The 24,878-nt window shown below is 43.0% G+C and overlaps 2 protein-coding genes across 6 annotated transcripts in view; one reads left to right on the forward strand and one right to left on the reverse strand.

Annotated features, from left to right (window-relative positions):
* The window catches only part of LOC140387991 (traB domain-containing protein-like), a 209,365-nt gene that overhangs the window by 28,007 nt on the left and 156,480 nt on the right, over nucleotides 1-24,878 (forward strand). The gene's annotated exons all lie outside the window — the stretch shown is intronic.
* The window catches only part of trabd (TraB domain containing), a 41,516-nt gene continuing 26,704 nt past the window's right edge, over nucleotides 10,067-24,878 (reverse strand). For all 5 annotated transcript variants that reach the window (XM_072471423.1, XM_072471420.1, XM_072471422.1 and 2 more), the window contains 5 exons: nucleotides 21,038-21,148; nucleotides 19,881-20,020; nucleotides 17,050-17,222; nucleotides 16,328-16,439; nucleotides 10,067-13,908 (listed from right to left, as the gene is read on the reverse strand). In XM_072471423.1, the coding sequence (XP_072327524.1) occupies nucleotides 13,737-13,908; nucleotides 16,328-16,439; nucleotides 17,050-17,222; nucleotides 19,881-20,020; nucleotides 21,038-21,148 (708 nt within the window). In that variant the 3' untranslated portion in view covers nucleotides 10,067-13,736. The remainder of the gene's footprint in view (nucleotides 13,909-16,327; nucleotides 16,440-17,049; nucleotides 17,223-19,880; nucleotides 20,021-21,037; nucleotides 21,149-24,878) is intronic.

Genomic DNA, 24,878 nt, shown 5'->3' on the forward strand with positions numbered 1-24,878 from the left:
CAGATAATGGGTAATCGTCCTAGATTAAGGATTGCCGCAAGAATAGAAGTGGCTAAATTGTCATAGGCTAAGAAATGCTGTAAGAATCTGGAACTGACTAATGTAATTGTCTCTGGGCTTGTGGTTTGCCACAAGAAATCCAGGTCAGCATTAGAATCTAGTATTAGGCTATAAGTAACTGCTTTAAGAAAAAATGAACACTGCCATGGATTTGCTCGAACAGCAGTAACTCAAATTTAACATACTAGGATGCGACCCGCTCCGTAACAGGTAAAAATCTGTCTAGCGACAGCAGTAGCCAATATTCAAAAGTAACAAGATTACCAGGCATCTCGACAGAAGTAGAAACAGCTTATCTGGACGATTGGGAGATCAATGAAATATACACATGTTAATGTCTAAAGTCAAAGAATGCAAGGGGCAGACAGCCAAATACACAGAATGCAGAATGAACAATGGTATAATTGCCAGCCCCCTCAGAAGCAAGGCCAGTTTACATTTAGCAACCTGGAGGCTAGTTTTACATCCAACAACCTCCAAGTCCCCGAGCCAAGAAAGTGCAAAAAACCTTTGTAAAGTCAGTTAAAGTATCTTCCCTGAAACAGGACAAGACGTTTCCTAGACTTTATTATCCTCCCTGTAATATGTGGTAACCATAAGCTGCTTTTGACTTATTTACCTTGGTTGGTGTTTGGGAGAAAGGGGAGACACCGTTGCCTCACAGTGCCAGAGACGCGACTTCAATTGCGGCCTTGTGTGACTGTATATATGGAGTTTGCACTTTCTCTCCGTGTCTGCATGGGTTTCCTCCGGTTGCTCCAGTTTCTAGCGCACAAAGACTCCGAGAGACGAATAGAGTGAAGTCGATGAGGCTTTATTAAGCGTGACTGTTCCCCCGCAGTTCAGTAGTAGACTGCCTGCGGGGGAGGACTCCTGGTACTTATACTCCGCCTTCAGGGCGGAGCTAGAGGTCAACGGCCAACCAGGACCCGGGATCTGTCAACCAATGACATCACGGCTTCACAGTCCCACATGACCCCTAATGCATACTACCACATTCACCCCTTGTTAAAAATGAACCCGGCGGGGTGATGCTTCGCATGGTGGTAAGGGTTTACAAGGCTGGTCCTGGGAGGAAAACTTTCGCATGTTATTACAGTATGTACAAGGTTTTTTTTTTGTTTCGAACTATTTACAGTAATCGTCAGGAGAAAACACAAAATGTTCTCGTTAAAAGTCCACATATTGTAGTGTTAGATCGACGCCACGAGTCGGTCGGGCGGTCTGGTCGTCCGTGTCGATCGCCTCGGCCCCGGTGGTGGTGGTGGTGCTTGTTCCGGTGTTGTCGTCTCCGGGAGTCTTATGGTTTCAGCTTGGGCTTCACTCCTGGTCGGGCCTGGGAGGAGGACCGATCCTCCTGGGAAGGGGGCGGTCGCGGGGTGCGGCGGTGGCAGGAAGGGGGTGATTGGTGTCGGGGGGGTGTGTGTGTTGCCGGCGGGCGCCAGATCTCGCAGGGAGACCGTGTCCTGTCGGCCGTCGGGGTACTCCACGTGAGCATACTGCGGGTTCGCGTGAAGGAGGTGAACCCTTTCGACCAACGGGTCCGACTTGTGCGCCCGCACATGTTTTCGGAGCAAGATGGGTCCTGGGGCCGCCGGCCAGGTCGGCAGCGACGTTCCAGAGGAGGACTTCCTGGGGAAGACAAGGAGGCGCTCATGGGGCGTTTGGTTAGTGTTAGTACACAGTAGTGACCGGATGGAGTGGAGGGCGTCCGGGAGGACCTCCTGCCACCGTGAAACCGGGAGGTCCCTGGACCGTAGGGCCAGTAGGACGGTCTTCCAGACCGTGCCGTTCTCCCTCTCTACTTGCCCGTTCCCCCGGGGGTTGTAGCTGGTCGTCCTGCTCGAGGCTATATCGTTGCTGAGCAGGAACTGGCGCAGCTCGTCACTCATGAAGGAGGACCCCCTGTCGCTGTGGACGTATGCGGGGCAACCGAACAGTGTGAATATGGTGTTCAGGGCTTTAATGACTGTGGCCGCGGTCATGTGAGGGCAGGGGATGGCGAATGGGAAGCGGGAGTACTCGTCCACCACATTAAGGAAGTATGTGTTGCGGTCGGTGGAGGGGAGGGGTCCTTTGAAATCCAGACTAAGGCGTTCAAAGGGGCGGGAAGCCTTAATCAGGTGCGCACCATCCGGCCTGAAAAAATGCGGTTTGCGCTCTGCGCAGATGTGGCAGTTCCTTGTGACTGTACGGACCTCCTCCAAAGAGTATGGGAGGTTGCGGGACTTAATAAAGTGGTAGAACCGAGTGACCCCCGGGTGGCAGAGGTCCTCGTGGAGGGTTTGGAGGCGGTTAATTTGTGCGTTGGCACATGTGCCGCGGGATAGGGCATCGGACGGCTCGTTCAGCTTTCCGGGACGATACAAGATCTCGTAGTTGAAGGTGGAGAGCTCGATCCTCCACCTTAAGATCTTGTCGTTTTTGATTTTGCCCCGCTGTGCATTATCGAACATGAAGGCTATCGACCGTTGGTCCGTGAGGAGAGTGAATCTCCTGCCGGCCAGGTAATGCCTCCAATGTCGCACCGCTTCCACTATGGCTTGGGCTTCCTTTTCCACTGAGGAGTGGCGGATTTCTGAAGCGTGGAGGGTTCGGGAGAAAAAGGCCACGGGTCTGCCCGCTTGGTTAAGGGTGGCCGCTAGAGCTACGTCGGAGGCGTCGCTCTCGACCTGGAAGGGGAGGGACTCGTCGATGGCGCGCATCGTGGCCTTTGCGATATCCGCTTTGATGCGGCTGAAGGCCTGGCAAGCCTCTGTCGACAGAGGGAAGGTCGTGGTCTGTATTAGGGGGCGGGCCTTGTCTGCATACTGGGGGACCCACTGGGCGTAGTATGAAAAGAACCCCAGGCAGCGTTTTAGGGCTTTTGAGCAGTGCGGGAGGGGAAATTCCATGAGGGAGCGCATACGTTCGGGGTCGGGGCCTATTATCCCATTGCGCACTACGTAGCCCAGGATGGCTAGCCGGTTGGTGCTAAAAACGCACTTGTCCTCGTTGTACGTGAGGTTCAAGGCTTTAGCGGTCTGGAGGAATTTTTGGAGGTTGGCGTCGTGGTCCTGCTGATCGTGGCCGCAGATGGTTACATTGTCGAGATACGGGAACGTGGCCCGCAACCCGTGTTGATCAACCATTCGGTCCATCTCTCGTTGGAAGACCGAGACCCCGTTTGTGACGCCAAATGGGACACTTAGGAAATGGTATAATCGCCCGTCTGCCTCGAAGGCTGTGTACTTGCGGTCACTTGGGCGGATGGGGAGCTGATGGTAGGCGGACTTGAGGTCCACGGTGGAGAAGACCTTATATTGGGCAATCCGATTGACCATGTCGGATATGCGGGGGAGAGGGTACGCGTCTAGTTGTGTGTACCTGTTGATGGTCTGGCTATAATCTATGACCATCCTTTGCTTCTCCCCTGTCTTTACTACTACCACCTGTGCTCTCCAGGGACTATTGCTGGCCTGGATTATGCCTTCCTTCAGTAGCCGCTGGACTTCGGACCGAATGAAGGTCCGGTCCTGGGCGCTGTACCGTCTGCTCCTAGTGGCGACGGGTTTGCAATCCGGGGTGAGGTTTGCAAACAAGGATGGGGGCTGAACCTTGAGGGTTGCGAGGCCGCAGATAGTGAGTGGGGGTATTGGGCCGCCGAATTTGAAGGTTAGGCTCTGTAGATTGCACTGGAAGTCTAATCCCAGTAATGTGGGGGCGCAGAGTTGGGGAAGGACGTAGAGCCTGTAGTTTTTGAACTCCCTCCCTTGCACCGTTAGGGTAACTATGCAGAAGCCTTTGATCTGTACGGAGTGGGATCCTGCAGCTAGGGAAATATTTTGTGCGCTGGGACGCATGGTCAAAGAACAGCGTCTTACCGTGTCGGGGTGGATAAAGCTCTCCGTGCTCCCGGAGTCGACCAGGCATGGTGTCTCGTGCCCGTTTATCAGCACCGTTGTCATCGTCGTCTGGAGCGTCCGGGGCCGTGCTTGGTCCAGCGTCATTGAAGCCAGCCGTGGTTGTAATGGTTGAGCGTCTTCTTCGAACCCCGTGGAGCCGTCGACGCTGGGGTCCGTTGTTGCCGTCCAAGATGGCGTCGGGGGTGAAGAAGATGGCTGCCCCCATGCATCGCACATGGCTGGGGGGGTCACAAGATGGTGGCGGGGGTGGACAAAATGGCCACCCCCATGCGTCGTACAGGTCTGGGGTGGTCCAAGATGGTGGCGCCCCTCCTCCCCTCGTGGTGGCCGGGACCCAAAATGGCGGCGCCTGCGGGTCGCACATGGGGCGCTGGGGGGGTTGGGGAGCGTTAGGGACACGCAGGACTCCCTCTTCTGTGGGGACAGCGGTGGCTGGGACCCAAAGTGGTAGCGCCGGTGGGTCAGACATGGGGCGTGGGGGGGGGGGGGGGGGGGGGGGGTTGGGGAGCGTAAAAAGGCGTGCCGGGCTCCCTGTTCTCCGGGGAGAGCGGTGGTCGGGACCCAAGGTGGTTGCGCCTGCGGGTCGTACATGGGGCGCTGGGGGGGGGGGGGGGATGGGGAGCGTAAAAGGCGTGCAGGGCTCCCTGTTCTCCTGGGACCGCGGCGACCTCCCGGGACCGGCACACAGCCGCGAAATGGCCCTTTTTCCCGCAGCTCTTACAGATCGCTGCGCGGGCAGGGCAGCGCTGCCGGGGGTGTTTTGCCTGGCCGCAGAAATAGCAGCGGGCTCCCCCGGTGCGACTTGGCGTTTGAACCGCGCAAGCCTGTGGGGTGTCCGGGGGGGGGGGGTGGGTTTGTCGCGACGGGTGCGTACGGAGCCCAATGGGCTGCCGCGCGGTCGGGGCCGTAGGCACGGGTGTTTCGCGCGGCCACGTCTAGGGAGGCTGCTAGGGCCCGTGCCTCTGAGAGTCTTGCGGCTCTTTTTCTAAAAGTCTTTGGCGGATTTGGGAGGAGTTCATACCTGCCACAAAAGCATCGCGCATTAACATGTCCGTGTGTTCATTTGCGTTCACTGGCGGGCAGCTGCAGGCCCGTCCCAAAATTAGTAGCGCGGCGTAGAATTCATCTATCGATTCTCCGGGACTTTGCCATCTCGTTGCGAGTTGATAGCGAGCGTAGATCTGGTTTACTGGGCGAACATAGAGACTTTTTAGTGCTGCGAACGCCGTCTGGAAATCCTCTGCGTCTTCGATGAGAGAGAAAATCTCCGTGCTTAACCTCGAGTGCAGGACCTGTAGTTTTTGGTCTTCTGTGACCCGGCCGGGGGCCGTTCTGAGGTAGGCCTCGAAACAAGTCTGCCAGTGCTTGAAAGCTGCTGCTGCGTTCACTGCGTGGGGCTGATCCTCAGGCATTCCGGGATGATCCTGAGCTCCATAGTCCTTTAGTCATGCTTAATAAATTGTAGCGCACAAAGACTCCGAGAGACGAATAGAGTGAAGTCGATGAGGCTTTATTAAGCGTGACTGTTCCCCCGCAGTTCAGTAGTAGACTGCCTGCGGGGGTGGACTCCTGGTTCTTATACTCCGCCTTCAGGGCGGAGCTAGAAGTCAACGGCCAACCAGGACCCGGGATCTGTCAGCCAATGACATCACGGCTTCACAGTCCCACATGACCCCTAATGCATACTACCACACAGGACAAGACGTTTCCTCGACTTTATTATCCTCCCTGTAATATGTGGTAACCATAAGCTGCTTTTGACTTATTTACCTTGGTTGGTGTTTGGGGGAAAGGGGAGACACCGTTGCCTCACAGCGCCAGAGACGCGACTTCAATTGCGGCCTTGTGTGACTGTATATATGGAGTTTGCACTTTCTCTCCGTGTCTGCATGGGTTTCCTCCGGTTGCTCCAGTTTCCTCCCACAGTCCAAAGATGTGTAGATTAGGTGAATTGGCTATGCTAAATTGCCCCTTAGTGTCCAAAAAGGTTGGGCGAGGTTATGGGGATGAGGCCAGGGAGTGGGCTGGTAGACGCAATGGGCCGAATGGCCTCCCTCTTCACTGTAGGGATTCTATGAAATCCAGTCCTCACTTGAATGCAGCCCAAATTATGGATAGAAAGCAAAGTGGGGACTGGTATTTTTTTTCTTTCCTCTCCAGTCTGCAATTTCAGGTGAAAGCTTTTAACTTCATAGGCTGTTTTGAGCTTTGGGGCCATCTGTTTCTGTAACACAATGCCACACTACTGTATTTACTCACTAAGCCATTAGTGCACCAGATTCCAGCCCGTGGGCTGCCTTGTTGGACAAGCCTGGTTTAGGCAATCTAAAATGCTTTTAACAGAGTTAAGTGCAGAAAAATACATTTGGTTGGAATTTTAGTCTAAATTCAACACTATGTAAAACATAAAGTTGCCTTTTTGTCATGAAATCTGTTCTCCCACCTCCAAGTCACAACAAAAGCATAGTAGCAAATTTCTTCTATTTGTTGTGATAAGAAGATGGTACAATTATTAATCTTGAAGGATGGGATCAAAAGCCAATTGAGGAAGGAAGTATCATGCCCATATTTCATAAACGGGAACTATATAAATTCAGTGTAATTACCTGCTTTCTAGTGCATGCATGGGCCATAGGGTTCACCAGGACAAGACCTTCGTTGGCTGTGCAGAAGAGATATCTGAAACCAGGTTTGCTGAATCTACTAAATGATCAACTCTGATGGCAATAACAGAAGCAACCTTCGGAATAACACTGTTCAGGAACCAAATCCCACATTGTTGGCTACAAGACCAACATACAAGTTATAATATTACCAGAGAAGGATCTTCTTGCACCTACATATTGTTGCTTGTTCACCGTAACAGTTGATTGCTCATGGCATGTCTGCAGTCAAAACTCTTTCAAAACCTTCAAATAGCCACAGCAATGTCAATCAGGCTGGATGAATGTTGCAAGTTTTGGATATGGGTTTAAAAGAGCACTGATATTTGTTTGAAAGTGCCATGAAAGCAATAAATCAAGCCATTGTGAGCCAAGCTGAGTAAGTATTGCCATATTGGAGTTTCTATGCTCTCCAGTAAAACATTTGGAAACCAGTTTTTGGTTCAGAGATACAAACAGAAAATGCTGGAAATACTCAGCAAGTCAGGCTGCAATTATGAAGAAAGAAGTGTAGTTAACTTTTCAGGTTGCTGACCTTTCATCAGCATATGCATCAATCTGAAGCATCAGCACTGTTTCTCCCACCATAGTTATCTAGCCAGCTTTTTCCAACATTTTTGTTTTTTAATTTCAGATTTTCACTGTCTGTAGCACTTTGCTTTTGAATATGGTTCAGAAGACTAGTTACAGGAGCTTGTATGTGAATAAACTGATGAGCATTTAAAAACAATAAACAGAATTATCATTCAACAAATTAAAATAGTTTTAAATTCAAGGATTTAGTGAGTGAGGCACATTTGACAGCATTTATGCAAGGACAAAAAATATATGCCAATGTAACAAACAATGCCAGAGTAGAATTTTGCATCTTTAAACAGATGGCACTAATGACATTCTGATAACTATCTTGCTTCATTTTATTTTTGGATGATCATCAATCTTCTCATTGTGAAGTTAATTTTAAATTTTAAAATGAATATTTGAACTTTTATTCACTTATTATTTTATTTACTTATTGTTGACAGAGGATAGTGAATTTGTGGAACTTTAAAAGGAGCTATGGAAATCACTTTAAGGACAAGTTATAAGAGGCCAATGAGCGTTGAAAAGATTTAGAATACATTAAAAGAAAATTAGCCCTAGTGCAACTTTGGTTAATAGCTAAGCATTACTGTAAGTATGCGCTCTTAACACTTTATTGAATAGATAATGGTGCTAAGATTGATGGCTGCAATTGTTTAAAATTATTGCACTTAAAACTTGTCTTTTTGGTCATCACCATACTCAAGAGTCTCCAAACCAAGCTACATGGAATTAGGCAGAACTTCTCTTTCTGCAGTGTTGCTAACTTTTGGTTGGCTCTTAAATGTTGCCCATTGTATCTTTACTTAAATTTGCTCGGTTTCTATAACCTTTGCTCTAGTCGCCAGGTATCTTTATACCGCCACGAGGTTCAAGTACTGATCAATAACTCAACACACCAATTAGTAAGATTCAAATCAAAACACATTTATTATACACAGTAAATCACAACTCATGCATAAACTCTACTTTCTAGACTATTCTCTATCACTAAAAGGCCTATGCTTAACTTCGGAATTGGCCCACCAGATCAGGGGAACAAATGGCCTTTTGTTCGATCTGAGCCTGCAGGATTCAAAAGCTGGTATGGACTGCGAGTTAGGAGCACCTATCTCATAGCGTGCGTTGATTGGAGACTTACTTGGTTGATGCGACAGCTTGGGCAGATCACTCTCAAGGGTTGATTCGCTGCTGAATGACCCTGCCAAGGACGATTTGAACTTGGGGACTCTATTCTATAGTCCCCAGGGGCTTCCCACCCCTTTGGGCGGACCCCATACCTGGTTCCAAGTGATTGGACTACGTTTCGATCATTTGGATCAATTTCTCCAATACTGGAGTTGTTCCCCGATCGCTGGGCGGTCCCCGAGTGTCCGTTGGCCTTCCTTTGTCTTAGCTCCTGCTGGCGCCGAGGAGTCTGGCTTGGCCTTATTCACCTTAAATGTTTCAATTGTTCCCGGGGATCGCTCATTAGTATGCAGATGGCTGTGAGTTTCAGTGCTGTCTGGGCTTTTGCAAGTTCTAATACACAGGACTTCTGCACTTGCTAGTTTTTGCCTGTGTTGGCTGAATTTCCCTGTCGTCTTTGCGGACCTCCATTTTAAGCCAGGAAATGGCCAACCCAGGTGGCTACAACAGGACAAAATATACATTTTCTCCCTGGAGCGACTCGCATTTCCCCAGAAATCTTATTCAGGTATGAAGAACCAAGCTTTAGGGCTTCCCGGGATTGCTGCTGGAGTTATAACCATCTCAAACTATGTAACATGCCCTTGTGAAACAGTCTTGTGGCACAGTGGGTAACACTCCTACTTCTGAGCCAGAAGTCCACCCAGGACTGGATAGCCATGGAAATTGTGTTCAAGGTGCGTCAACCTGTAAATCCTTCTGATACACTTATGGCAGGCGCCAAGAGCGGGAGTCTCCTGGTCAGCTAAAACCTTGTGGTAGTTGCAGCTGCAACAGCATACTATTGGCAAAAGATTCCATGCACAAGTTCCAATTCAACTTTCTTCGCACTCGAGGGCCAATGAGCCAATTTTAGAAGGATAAGATTTGGCACAATATTATAAATGATTTAAAAAAAAGAAAGTCAAAGCAATAAATTTAAGAGTAATAAATAAAGATGACCATCATTAGAGGGTGTGGGGGCAACTCACAGGCCCCTCTTCTGCAACTCCTGTCCCCACTTTCTCCAGCCTCCGGTGGGTCCAGCTTAGTGCTTTGTACCCCACTACCTGCTCACATCTGTCCAGATGGAGGGTGCACCAGATTCCAGCCAGTGGGCTGCCTTGTTGGACAAACCTGGTTTAGGCAATCTAAAATGCTTTTAACAGAGTTAGTGCAGAAAAATACATTTGGTTGGAATTTTAGACTAAATGTAATATTTTTGTTTAAAGAGGGATTTAAAAAAATAAAATCAAACAATTAGGAAGAAAATACTACCACACTGGCAAATTCAGTGTGCTTGTGTCTGTCCAGGTTATTTTGTATACAAGGATACCTGAACTCCCAGGTGTGTTTTGGAACATATGTATAGCAAAACAATGATCTTGTGCTAGACATGTACCTTTCCTTCAGTGATTAGTATTTTAAAACCAGATACATCTGGTCAGATATGCATGAAATGAAAAACCCTTATTGTCACAAGTAGGCTTCAAATGAAGTTGCAGTGAAAAGCCCCTAGTCGCCACATTCCGGCGCCTGTTCGGGGAGGCTAGTACAGGAATTGAACCTGAGCTGCTGGCCTGCCTTGGTCTGCTTTAAAAGCCAGCTATTTAGCCCACTGTGCTAAACCAGCCCCAGCTGGTTTATCCCCCAGATATAGGACGTTTAACAAAAAAATTAATAACAAAGTTAAAATCTCTGTAAAACTTTATTTCTACACTTGCGTCATTATGATCTGCAATATCCCAGAACATTTAGCTGTTGAAAGGCACAATCCTACAGAAACTGAAGATAGATTTGATTTTTATATTTACATCACAATGGAGAGACACATGACACAGAAAACATACCCATTGCTGGATGTCTGGAAAACATGGCTTTTTATATTTCGAAGTACAACCAAAGAGAAGTTGTAACCATTGGTATTTTAAAAAAATAAATCAAAGTACAGTACCTGAGAAGCAGAAATGAAGCCCAGCAAGGCATCACACAGTAGATAACACTCAATAAATATAAATTTTTTGGTGCAATTTTGAAAACAGCCAGGGAATGTAACCTCAAAAACATTTCAGCAACCAAGTCTTCGGACCAGGAATGGCTAGAAATCATGATCCAACTAATATTCTTGTTATCTTGTTGGACATCATCATATCATCACATTTTCAATTACTTATAGGTAGTGTTAAGCATTTATGTTCTGGAAAGTGCAGGCCAAAATACTGTTAAAACTAAAGCCACTGACCAGTTCAACATGGCTGCCCATTCCCTTGGATTGATTTGTGCCTAATCTTCTCCAACTAGAATTTGGATTTCATTAGTTCTAATGTATAATACATACATGGGCTACATTCATTGATCTTTGTCAGAATGCAACACGGTCACAGGTAGTCTTAATAGGCCCATTTATCTTTACATTGCATTGCAATAAAATGCAGATTTATTTTTAAACTGGAAAAACATGGTTGTACAAGACTGACAAGTAATAGACACATTTGAGCTTAATTAACAATGTGCCTTTTCAAACTTCACACTTATAACATGAGTTGCATGTATACAAAAAATGCTCAGTAGCAGTTTTATTTTTAATTAGATTTTCATGTAAGGCAGAGTTCTTTAAGTTTTCAGGGTGAATCTGAATTGCAGAATACTGTAATAAAAACAGCATGTATGCTTTGTGCAAAAAGCTTCAAAATAAGGAATCCCCAAGCTGTTTCTATAAAAAGAATTACCATGGAAAATGTTCCTTGCAGTTGCATGTAAAGCAGAAGGGTGTGATTATTTGTACATAGGCACTACTGAACACCCAATTTCATTTTCAATTACATCATTTGTGAAGGGATTTAATGAATGGCAACAGATATGTTTTGTCTTTGTTAAGAAAAACAATGATTGAAAATCACATTATGGTTATATGTCCAGTCATTCTAAAATACAATTTGATCTGAAGAACCTAGAGCTGGAATTGCAAGGCCCTTTAGGTTACTACCCATTTCTCCATATAATTTAATCCTATTTTTAATAAAATTAAATAGTAGCATAACAAAGCAGATATGAAAGTACAAGTATTTACCTTGCTCTGAAATGCCACCAAAGCCTCAGAGAAAGTAGCTTCATTCAATCAGAATGACAAAATTACAAAGGTGCCCCAAACAAAAAAAATCTTCAAAAATCTTCAGAACTCCATCTATAAATACTAACTCAAATGCTTTTGTGATCCATAATTTTACACATACATTCTGCTCCAAATCTGATTAATCATTATTTCAGCATGCACTTTCTTCCTTCAGTAAAGATACTCGCAGCTTATTTAAACCAACAGGGAGGTGTGCAAGTCACATTCTGATAGTTATTTTAAGACAGGAGATAACATACTTAATGCAGTCAGATTCCTGCTGCAAACATGGATTTTCACTGCACCTTTTTCACTCCTTCCCATTTCCATGACAATTTAGTTTTTAAAAATGTTAAAAAGTCAGTTATACTGGAGGTACAAACTGAGATGTTTTGTAGTACACAGCACGCCCATCTATACAGAAGGCTTCAAGATGCATTTAAAAAAAAAAAAAATTCCCAAACACCCAAAATCTAACAGAAAATTAATTGAGCCCTTTTCTTTTAAAGAGAACTGCATGGTCATATACGTATATATTACATACACAATTCTACTGTTCAAATGAAAAGGTGCAACACATTCTGAAATTATAAATTACTCTTTTTTTTACTCAACACTTTCCTGCACATTCAGAATTTAACCTGAGGATAATGCTTCTTTGCTGAAGGTAACACTGGTCCTACAAATATAGAATGTAAGTAGCTGAGCAAGCACTATCAAGGCAATGCAGATTCACAAAAAGTGCACATAGTTTATATTGTTTAGGTAACACTTGCTATAATTCCTTGATGATTTGAAAATAGACATTTAACAGATACAAATTCTGAATAAAAGTAACCTATAAGATTCAGCAAACTTTACAGACTGCGACAACTGCAAATTACTGTTTTATGTATCAACAGTCTATAAATAGAAATGACATACCATGATAGAATTCATAAAAGCCTACAAATTTATTATGCTCTCAGATACAAGCCCAAGAGAGACGTCACTTTCAATCAGATTGATCACTGTTTAGAACTGGCATTTATTGGTTGTTATGAATCCGGTAGAACATTACTTTTATGTGACAAGGCTGGGGTAAGGACGTGAGGGGGGAGCTACAAAAACAGCTTTCACCTTCTTGCTGCTAAATACTTTTCTAATTGCTCAGCAAGTTGATTAAGTGATTTTGCTGAAGGTGAGCGAGGGGTGGAAACAGGTCCTCAATCCACTGGACAATATCACACGACACTGGAAGTGTGCAATTTTAACAAGATTATGCATGACTGCAAAATCCTCCTTGTAAAATAACCTGTCAAGACACACTATAACTCGCACATGAATCATGGAAAACCGACCAAGATACTGGAGGAGGGGGGGGGAGCACCTAGCATCTGTTCATCACCTCCCAGCAAGGTGTCAATAAATTCAGCAGACAGGGAAAGGAAGTCAGTTTTTAAACATTGTTTGAAATACGTGTTTTTTAAAATGGCAAATTTTGGAAGGGAAAACGAAAACCCTGAATGCATGTTAGTTTTCAAGAGGGAATCATAAATAATTTTAAATATTCATGTGTTTTCATAGAATTCCATCACCGTTCCAAATAAAGGATTGTGAACCAATAGATTCTAAAATTCACAAATGTTTTGAGTTATCTAAAAACCACTAGTTGCATCTGGAGTTGTAAACTGTACAGCTATTATGATATGGACATTATGTCAAGATCTTATTAAAATTTGGAAAATTACTAGAACAATTTTGTGCAGGTTACTAGTTTAGATGAACATCTGGGAAATCACATGTTTTCTCAGCGGCATTTAAATATGATTTTAAAGCAACAGTTGAACCATGTCTCTTAATGTTGCATTAAATGAAAGTAGATAGTACTATTGCAGTATTTCAAAATATGAACATTTGTAAATTTAAGTTTCCCCACCACCCCAAAATTGATAGGCCTAAAATACAGTAACCCGATGACTAAGCTCAAGCCATTCACATTACAGGTCTCCTCTCAAAGTTTAAAGAGAGATGCTTTTACGCAGAATGGCATTAGTAAATTATCTAACTGATTACTTTTCACCACACCTTAGATGGTGCAGTTTTTAAGTAATGAGAATTCACCCATCATGTCATGTTTCATTTGCATTACTGAATTCAAAGTCCAATACAAAAAGCACTGGAATTGCAAAGTTTCCTGCGTATTTGCCTTCAGCAGTTCCTTTAATCACCGAGTAAAATGTCATCTTCAAACTCTTTTGCTTTCAGTTAGAATATTTCATTTGTAAATTTGTGGAGGTATCTCTGTATAAAAGGTCTTGACAGCATTAACTGAATGGTCCCTTTTCCCACACGGTAGCAGCCATAGCCCATGAGTCCCATAAGAGTTACTTTAACAGTAAACTTGAAAGCTTTAGCAGCTAATGACGGCGGAGGAACACTGTAAAAAAAGAAAAAAATCAATTAGTGGGGGAAGCAACGAAGAAGATTTTACCATATAGTCAAACTGCATGGAGGAATGATAAGAATTATTTTGCATCACAATTCAATAAATTGCATATTACACAATAATAATGTAAACACAAGAGGCAGGTTATAATGATGGTAAATTATGATTCCAACCATGTCCTTGCACTCTGCCATCACTGGCGTACCTCAGACGGAGCTCCTAAATAGCAATGAGACACAACAAGCTATGCCATTTTCACCTCTGTCTCAGGGTGACAAGGATAATAGAACTGCAGTATCAGGTGACCTTGCTTACCTCAGCAAAGGCCATCATCTTCCGGGTCTTTATATCTCAGCGGCACACTAACTTGTGAATTTCTTGACCTTTTGCCTAACTGCAAGATGCATAACCACTAAACTGAAAGTAAGGCTTTCCACCACAACAGCTGTATACACATTAATTATAGGGAGCCAGCTACAGGTGAATGAACCTTTATGTAATTCATATTTGCACAGGTTATTCAAATACCATGACAAAACATCGAGAATTGCTGGCACTCTCAAGTGTTTTTTTGGTAATCGGTTCAGGAAGTAATCAGGGAGGTATCCCCATTACCAGCAGTTAATGATAAAATCTGACTATTAGTATTGGTAAAAGTATTTTAATTCTAATTTGAACTAATGCCACAACAAGCAGGGGTAGTACGGCATCAAGGAGCCCTAGCAAAACTGGAGCCAATGGGAATCAGGGGGAAAAACTCTGATGGTTGGTGTCATACCTGGCACAAAGGAAGATGGTTGTGGTGGTTGGAGATCAATCATCTCAGCTCCAGGACATCACTGCAGGAGTTCCTCAGGGTAGTGTCCTGGGCCACAACCATCTTCAGTTGCTTCATCAATGATCTTCTTTCCATGATAAGGTCAGAAGTGGGGATGTTCGCACATGACTGCGCAATGTTCAGCACCATTCGCAACTCCTCAGATAATGAAGCAGTCCATGTCGAAATGCAGCAAGACCTGGACAATATCCAGCTTTGGGCTGACAAGTGGCAAGTTACATTCACGCCACACAGTGCCAGGCAATGACCAACTCCTATAAGAGGATCTAATCATTGCCCCATGACAGTCAAATGGCATTACTATTGTGGAATCCCCCACAATCAACATCTTGGGGGTTACCATTGATCAGAAACTGAACTGGACTGGCCATATTAATACTGTGGCTACCAGAGCAGGTCAAAGGCTGGGAATCCTACGGTGAGTCACCCACCTCCTGACCCTCCCAAAGCCTGTCCACCATCTACAAGGCACAAGTCAGGAGTGTAATGGAATATCTTCCACTTGCCTGGATGAGTGCAGCTCAAACACATCATCCAGGAAACATGTCGCTAGGTCAAAATCCTGGAACTCTCCCTAACAGCACTGTGGATGTACCTACACCTCAGGGATTGCAGCAGTTCAAGAAGGCAACTCACTCACCACCTTCTGAAGCACAACTACGAATGGGCAATAAATAATGCTGGCCTAACCAGCGATGTCCACATCCTGCAAATTAATTAAAATATAGTGTATAGTTGCTCTAGAAATGTGCTTATATAGCACATCCCAATTTTAATCGGAGTGTTTTTTAGATGAAGCAAAACCAATTTCAATCATTCCTCTGGATCACTGCTCCTGCTGGACCACCCAAAACTGCATCAGAAAAATCTACTTTTCTAAAGGCCTGCCTTAGGCCTTGTACCTTCTCCCACTGGGCCTTCCAGTATCACCCTAACGTTCATTCTAACTAGCACCCATGTCAGAAATATTGCCCGTCTCCTTACAAATGACAACCTGTAGCCAAACCCTCCTAGCCTAACTCCCACACCAGCTCAAACTTTTGATAGTTTGTTCGCAGCATGAAGCCCCATTCCCCATCCAACTCAAATTTTCTAGGAAGTTTGCTTTGGTCTTCCTCACAGTGTGATGGCTTTCTGAATTTGGGCCTCCACTGAACTTTCCATGGACAAAACCACGAGCAATTAACTAATCAGCAGAAAACTATGGAAGACATGTATTATTTAAAATTTTCAGTTTCCTCGACACCATTTTTTGTCCAATTCCAAAATGTGTTTTCCAAGTAAAATATGCATGATATACAGAAGGAAACCGATAATGTACTTGGTACAAGATGCTTTGCTTATTGTTTAAAACTAAACTTTATATTTTCAGACCTCAGATCCAAGGGTATAATTAGTATTTCTGGTTTTGAGAAAAAAGGTCATTTCATCTAGGCATTTGGTAGATTTTGAATTTATAAGGGAAGCTGTACTTTTTATTTCTGTGCATTATATGCAAGTCTCTTCATTAATGTATTTATTTCAATGCCACTCACCACCACAGAAACATCAAGATAAAATTGCTAATTTTACCTCATTAATTCTTGAATATTTAATAGATTATTCCAGTTCTTCTCAATGCCAGGTATGTGACCCATTCCAACTACTCCTACCACAACAGATGGTATTTGCTGGCTGGGCTCAGCTGTGGGATGAACAGAAAAATAAGTTATCAGATGCTAGGAGGATAATTGCAGTGTTATCCAATAATCAATCCTTTAACTGGATACTCTGGAAGACAATGGGCCCAATGGCTTATTCTGCTCCTGTGTCTTAGAGACTCTGGAGCAATTTTGAAACTTTTTCCGAGGAGCCTGATTTTTGAGCTTTCCTCTTCATCCCTTATTTCCATGAAGGTTTGACTTTCTCTGTGGTTTGATTTCATGGATAATAGCAACCAGTGTCTTTTCAAATCTCATATAATCCTTTATGAGCTTTAATAAACTATTGGCAGACTAAGTGGGAAAAACAATCACCATAGAGCCCAGTCTTTCTACTTACTCACTTCGAGCATAAGTCACTGAATAGCATTCAATAGAAGAGACCCTGGATGAGGTGAAATGCAATACCCTACTGTTGTCCCATCTGAAATCAGCTAAGCCCACAGAAGTGAGGGATCAAACTTGAAAACCTCTTGGAATGTAGTACGTAGCAACACAAGAGTCAGCCATCGGGGCAACTTGTACATTTGAGTGCTAAACACAATTCCAATGAGAACGCCAAGTAGAGCAATCTAGGTTGGTTTAAATGCTTACGTCCTAAAGCCAGGGGTAGTTCTAATGGCTTTGCTGCCTGCTTCAACATGTAAGCTAGATAAACATCCCGTTCGGCAACAATTGTACGATGAAGGTCTGGAAACTCTCCAATCATTTCAGACATCATCTGCTCCAGGAGATCTTTTTGTTTGCACTTTTCTACGTCATCTTTACTGAAACAGAGAGATTAGTTAAAAATTTATGGTCACACATTTTTCTACCAATTACTGTTCTCTATTGGTCTAATTTCTTTTTACTACTTAAAAAATATTTTCCTTTCAAATTCTAGAAATGAATAAGACACGTGCTAATAATTTTTTACATAATAGTTTTACAAAGCAGTCCCACACCCTCGAGATGGAAGTAGCAGGAAAGTAAGAGAGCAGGAAACATTTTGGTTGGTGGAATGTGACTTGGTGCTCTCCAGGGATCAATCTTTCATTGGATGAAAGAAGAAAAGCTATATATCCATGTTTGCAGATTATTCTACATTTGGAATAGATTACATACATATTAGCAGATGGTTATAACGGGACATAGACAGATTCTGTGAGCCACTAGGAGGAGCAACAGGATTTATGTATCCATATTCACAAAATACTGAACACTATTGCACAGCAGCAATTTTTTAAAATAAAAAAAGCTATTGACTTTCATTTTAAAGGGACTGAATTCAAAGGAGATGAAGTGATCCTTCAGTTGTGCAGAGCCCTTGGCGAGACATATTTGGACACTAACTCAAAGGATACTTTGGCCTTAAAAGCATGTACTAGAGTTATACGAGAATTCCCAGGAAATGATGATGACTGGTTGCATAAATTTATTTTCCCACGAGTTTAGAAGATTGAGGCATGTTTGAATTGGAAGTGATTAGATGTGGCCGCTAAAGAAGCTGTCTTCCAATTATTAGCTGAAAGAATGACACAGCAAGATTTCATCTTTTAAAACTTTTACTGTAACAAAGTGACTAAAAACACTATTGACTAAACACCATTTATTTTTGGAGGCAACTTATACTTTAAACAATAGAAAGGAATGTTCTGCATATATACTCATCATCCATTGTACTGCCCACTGAATTACAGTCCTTCTTAATAATAATAATATTTATTGTCATAAGTAGGCTTACATTAACACTGCCATGACGTTACTGTGAAAAGCCCCTAGTCGCCACACCCCGGCGCCTGTTCGGGTACACAGAGGAAGAATTCAGAATGTCCAATTCACCTAACAGCACGTCTTCTGGGAATCGTGGGAGGAAGCCATAGAACCCGGAGGAAACCCACGCAGACACAGGGACAACGTGCAGACACCGCACAGACAGTGACCCAAGCTGGGAATCGAACCTGGGACCCTGGCACTGTGAAGTAACAGTGCTAACCACTATGCTGCCATGCCGCCCTACATCAAGCAGTCCACAAGTCTCAGCTTACAACGGGTTCCCGTAGCTCCATTTTGCCATGGAGTAATTTCAAGTGACTATCTCCAGACACTTCCCCGAGTTTGCAGAGACATCCCTAATTCCAACACCAGCAATAAAGCCTGTTCTGATGATTATTCTCCCCCACTAGCCATACCAGGACCAATATCCTGGAAGCATCACAACTGAAGACTTGTCTCCCTCCCACATCCGGTGGTGATAGCTTACAACACTGACTTTTCTCTCTGCTGACCACAGAACATTTGCTGCTTCCATAACATTCACTGATTTGTAGAAAGCCCTGTGACCTGATCTCAAAAATTGCTTCCTCTGCCCTCTTCCTCTTGACAATGCGAAACACATTAAACTTGCATTCAGGTAGAACTGTTAGCTATCTTGGACTCCAATTTTCTTTCATCTCAAAAGTAAATGGACAGTGTACAGCACAACTATTTAAAACATGGCACCTTGAACATCTTTCTGGAACTTTGGGAGACTCAAACACAGACTCCTGCCATTGTCTCCAAGTGCAAGTCAAACAATTTGATCTCTAAACATTAAAACGCACAGGTCGGAGGCAAATTGCAAGTTACATGGCACCGTTTATTTATCCTAAATTTTAAGCTAGTCTCAAAACATAGTTTTATAGACCTCAATTGTTACAAGATCACGACTGAAAGACTTATTATGAAGGGTATCACAGGTTATGAAGGGTATCACAGGTTATGGAGGTAACTCGAGTTGAGGTATAGTACAAATCAGCCATATTCTATTGGAATGATAGGACAGGCTTAAGGAGCTGAATGGCTTACTCTGTTCCATTGTAAACTGCAAGAGGAAAGGTTAAATGATTTATCAAGATGATTTCAATGTTGAAGTAGTACTGAATTAGCATACAAAAATGTATCTGTACAACAATGATGCAATCATATTAGATTCTTTTGCTCTATTTTTGCCAGAAGTCAAAAATCCCGATAGTCACTCATGACATAAGCAGTTATATCCGGACTTAATTTGCCGATTTACATAGAAGGAAAATACTTTTAGCTTAGTCACACTGTCTGCGTGAAGTTTGCACATTCTCCCATGTCTGCGTGGGTTTCACCTCCACAACCCAATGATGTATAGGTTAGATGGATTGGTCACGTTAAATGTCCCCTTAATTGGAAAAAAAATAATTGGGTACTCTAAATTTATATAAAAAAGCTTAGTCACAAAATATAAAGATTAACTTGACCACTAAGGAAGACCTCTCCATTGATGCTTAAAGAATATTATAAGATTATCAATATTTTTATTTATTATGTCTTGTATTTCAGCAGAACATCATGGTATTGTACAATTTAAATTGCATTATTGAAGCATTATGGAAGCCTACAATTCCCCCAAATTATGAAGTATTTATTCATACCTGATCGGATCAGACAGGAAACAGAGACCCCAGGCTAATTTGACCTTTTGCCAGATAGAAAGTGCAGCAATGGCCCTTTTAAAAGTGATGGGGATGGGCCTGTCCCCAAGATGAAACTTACAAAAAGGCACTTTTCCAGCCTGAAACACAGAAGATTTGACAAGTTTTTCAAATGCATTTTTCACAAAAGGTTACATTTCAATACACCATTCTGTATCCAAAAACTTTTATCCCAAATGGGTGACCATTACAGACATACATGGTCAAGAGGATACCACTCCTTTTCTTGCCTCAATGGGAATATTTGTACTTCGAAGTGTTCAAGCCTCACCTCAGAGTCCGAGCACATAATCTAGACTGGCAGAACAGAATTGAGGGAGTACTGTTGAAGGGGTCATCTTTCAGATGTAATGAAAGGACTATTGCCAGAACATGGTACCCTGGTGGCTATGTTAACAGATGTGTAATCTAGAATCATGGACTAATATTGCAGACAATTAAAGTTCAACGCGACAGCTTGGGAATTGGAATTCTATTTAAAGATGGAATTAAAAAGCTGTTACCAGAGAAAGTGGCCAAGAATCTGTTTGTTGCCATAAAAACTAATGACCTTTAGGGAATGAATTCTGATGTCCTTGGTCATTCTGTCCTATGTTTGTGACTCCGGTCCCATACTAACATGGTTGTTTCTACCCTCTGAAGTGTCTGTTGATTGATTCAGTTCTATTAAATCATATTGGAGGCGCTCGATAAGGTGGCACATCACCACTGTTCAAGGATAATTAAGGAGCGGTAGTAAATATTAACCGTCAGTGACACCCATATTCTGAGAGAGAATTAAAACTATCCAATGGTCGTAATCAGAGAGTAGCATGGAAATCTTCCAATGTTTTGGCCAATATTCATTACTCATTAAACACCACTGAAACAGACTATCGATGTATTATGCCACCCCACATACTCTTTTGTATAAACAAAACTCAAATTTACAAGACCTTACTATTCATCTCAAATACACACAATTTACCCATAAATGTTGCTGAAATATAATACTCAAAATAAATGTCCATTTATTGCATTTCATTGTCGTTGCGGTCAGGAAATGCGAGCACAGGCGAGACTTCTTGATTTCAGTAGCTGATAAGTTGAATGCCTACCTCCTTGAAGGCCTCCCTGAATTCGCCTCCTGGGGCCATACCAAGCTGTTCAGTGATGTGAGCAGAGACCTTCAACAATAGCATCTGCATTAATCCAGACATTACTCCATTCTATTAAAAGTAGATGCAAAAAACTTTGTTAAGCAGTCAAAAGAATGGTATATCACTGCCCGAGCATGAACAATCTGTAAAATTCGTATTTTAAAAGAATACCCCATTTAATCTTTACATAAAGGTTTACTGAGAAATTCATCTTGGCTATGGGGGGGGGGGGGGGGGGGGGGGAGGAGGAAAGAGTTTGAATCGCATCCAGTCAATCTGTGCATCTGAAAGCCACTCAGGTTGTTCGCAAAAGGGCTTTCATTTTGCTGACTGCCAAGTTCACCAATTTCTTTTCTATTCAAAAAAGCTAATTCTTGGAAGAACATAGAATCATTTTTACAAATAAACTGGATTGAGATCAGGAGACCAAATGTCAATTTTAATTTCTCTGTGCACCTGCAAAATCAGACTGCACTATTGATATATGTAGACAATCAAGGGCTAAGGGAAGCAAAGCCATTTCATACAAATGATGTATACAGTTGTACAAAGTAACTGACTAGAAATTTTAGCAGAGTCTTGGGTTCAGATGACTTCACAAGGAATTTTCACTAACCTAAACTGGTCTCGGTGATGAAAACCATCCCCATTTAACGTTATTATCCAAAATGAAAAAGCAGAGTATTATTAGCTTTACTGGGAAGAAGGGATAGAGAAAAAGGAAAGACGAGAAAGACTGGAAAACAGAGGAAAATGCAGGCAAAAGAGAGAAAGAGACAGGGTACAGGAGAAAGGCAGGATGTATAGAGTGTTATTAACGTCATCAGGACGCCCTAAAATGCTCTGCAGGCAACAAATTACTTTTGAACTATGGTCAATGTATTTCTGTTAGGCAATGATTTAACCATCGCCCCTTGACTTTGGCACTACCATCGCTGAATCCCCAACTATCAATGTATTGGGGGTTACCATTGACCAGAAACTGAACTAGACTAGCTATACAAATACTGCAGCTACCAGAGCAGGTCAAAGGCTAGGAATCCTGCGGCAAGTAACTCATCTCCTGAGCCCCCAAAACCTGTCCACCATCTGAAATGAATGAAATGAAAATCGCTTATTGTCACAAGTAGGCTTCAATTAAGTTACTGTGAAAAGCCCCTAGTCGCCACATTCCGGCGCCTGTTCGGGGAGGCTGGTACGGGAATTGAACCGTGCTGCTGGCCTGCCTTGGTCTGCTTTCAAAGCCAGCGATTTAGCCCAGTGTGCTAAACAGCCCCATCTACAAGCACAAGTCAGTAGTGTGATGGAATACTCTCCATTTGCCTGGATGAGCAGCTGCGATAATAGTCAAGAAGCTTGACACCATCCAGCACAAAGCAGTCCACTTGATTGCTACTTCTTCCACAAACATTCAATGCCTCCACCACCGATGAACAGAGGCAGCTGTGTAACATCTACAAAATGCACTGCAGGGACTCGGTTCCTTTGCAGCACCTTCCAAACTCACGATCACTACCATCTAGAAAGACAAGAGCAGCAGGACCACCACCTGGAGGTTCCCCTCCAAGTCACCCTTCACCCGGACTTGGAAATATATCGCCGTTCCTCCACTGTCATTGGGTCAAAGTCCTGGAATTCCTTCCCGAGCAGCACTGTGAATGTACCTGCACCTCAGGGACAGCAGTGGTTCAAGACAGATCACCATCACCTTCTGAAGGGCAACTAGGGATGGGTAATAAATGATGGTCCAGCCAGCAACTCCAACTAAATGACATTTTTTAAAGTCTAAAAAAACAAAGAATAACCTGTCAATCTGTGTTTGGTGGTGCTAGCTGACAGAAGAATTATGGCCAGGAGTGAAATACCCTGCTCTTAACAGTGCAATAATATATTTTAAGGAGAGGCCTGTTTCAGCCGAATGACAACACCTCAACTCATGCAATGCCCCCAGAGTGCTGCAGCCCAGGTTTTCTACTCCGATGTTGAAGTGAGCCATAAACCCCCAAATCCTCTAAAGAGCTTATGTTTGAGGTAAGTTTGACAATGAGGATTGATGGGATTGAACAAGTTATCACAGCATTTCTGGCATATGTTTCTGGTACTTGGTCACTGAAATGACAATTCATAATGCATTGTGGATTTTTGTAAACATATTAAAATACCATCGAGGATAATAAAGTGCAATTTTCAAATTAAAACCCACTCAAGTAACATTACTCCAACTCTATTTACAGATACTTTATGTACTTCATCTTCAAAAATAATTCAATAGCTGAGTCAATTACCACATGATGAAATTCCAACAAGAGAATGTTATTGAAATGAGGCACAACTTGGTTTTTCAAAATACAAACAAAAATACAAACAAATTAAACTTAACAATACTTCCATGTATAAGACCTAATAAATGCGACTTAAGCTATTTGTTTACAAAACAGAGAATTGAGAATTTGAAACTATTTTGATCTCACAAACACATTAAAATACACTTTGAAATTAGAGTATCTTCAATTTTTAAAAAATAAATTTAGAGTATCCAATTATTTTCCGTTTCCAATTAAGGGACAATTTAGCGTGGTCAATTCACCTACCCTGCACATCTTTGGGTTGTGGGGCTGAGACCCACGCAGAGAAGGTGAGAATGTGCAAACTCCACATTGGACAGGACAATGACCCGGGGCCGGGATTGAACCCAAGCCCTCAGCACCGTGAGGCAGTAGTGCTAACCACTGCGGCACCTGCCGCCCAGTAGAACATATTTAACTTGAGCATATCTATCTCAGGATTAACCAACTTTCAATGGAGTAAAGAACACAGAGACACAACATCAAGATCTTTAAAATGCCAAGAACAATGGATGTTAACCACATGGATTGACAGCACATTTTAGGTAAGACTTGAGATCAGTAGCAACTATTTGTCCGGAGTCTGATAAAAGGTCACAGACCTGAAATATTAACTGTTTCTCTACACCAGCATTTTCTGTTACTATTTCAGATTTCCAGCATCTACAGTAATTTGCTTTTGGGAAGTCACCTTAGTCTTCTCTAGTGTAAACAAACTCAGTTTCCATTAGCTCAAGTATTTTATACCAGCTATTGGATAGATAATTTTCTGCTGCACTTTTGCTGATGTCAGTATGTCCTCATTGTGTCCTGAACTGCAATATAACTGCAGATGGGGTTTGAAGTAGCGAATGGGTTTGTGAGCTATGAAACAAGAAACAATCCAAAGCATGATGAAGAAAAAAATAAACATTACGACTATAAAGTTGAATGCGTTAGTCTGCAAGAGACATCATAGGAAAATGACCCGGGGATATTGGTAGCCAGATCATTGAATCATCTGCAATGTACAGCAGTGGACACAAGACAAACTGAATTTGTTACATAGCTCAACACCATTACTTCATGCCCATCTATAGTAATGGTACAGTTCTGGTCACAATGAGAGTAACAAAGGTGATAAAAGTACAGCAAAGAATTATCTTGTAACTACTATTAGTTCAATGAGTTCTTTTTACACTTGAATACTAACTGAGATATTCAAGATCCTTAAGGATATAAACATAATTTGACCTTGAAACCAAGGGGGCATGGGATGAGAATCAGATACAACGAGGATGATGAATGTTTTGAATAGAATGCCCAGAACAGCAAAAAGAGGCCTTGTATTGGGCAAAAAGATGGCTGTAGAGAGATACTGATCTAATGAACCAAAATTGTATTTTTCCAGGATGATTCATCTTTGAGAAAAACAGCTCAAAACTTTACAGTACATTATCCTAGTAAGTAAATAG

The sequence above is a fragment of the Scyliorhinus torazame genome, chromosome 13 (genome assembly GCF_047496885.1).
Source record: "Scyliorhinus torazame isolate Kashiwa2021f chromosome 13, sScyTor2.1, whole genome shotgun sequence".
In the NCBI taxonomy this organism is placed as follows: domain Eukaryota; kingdom Metazoa; phylum Chordata; class Chondrichthyes; order Carcharhiniformes; family Scyliorhinidae; genus Scyliorhinus; species Scyliorhinus torazame.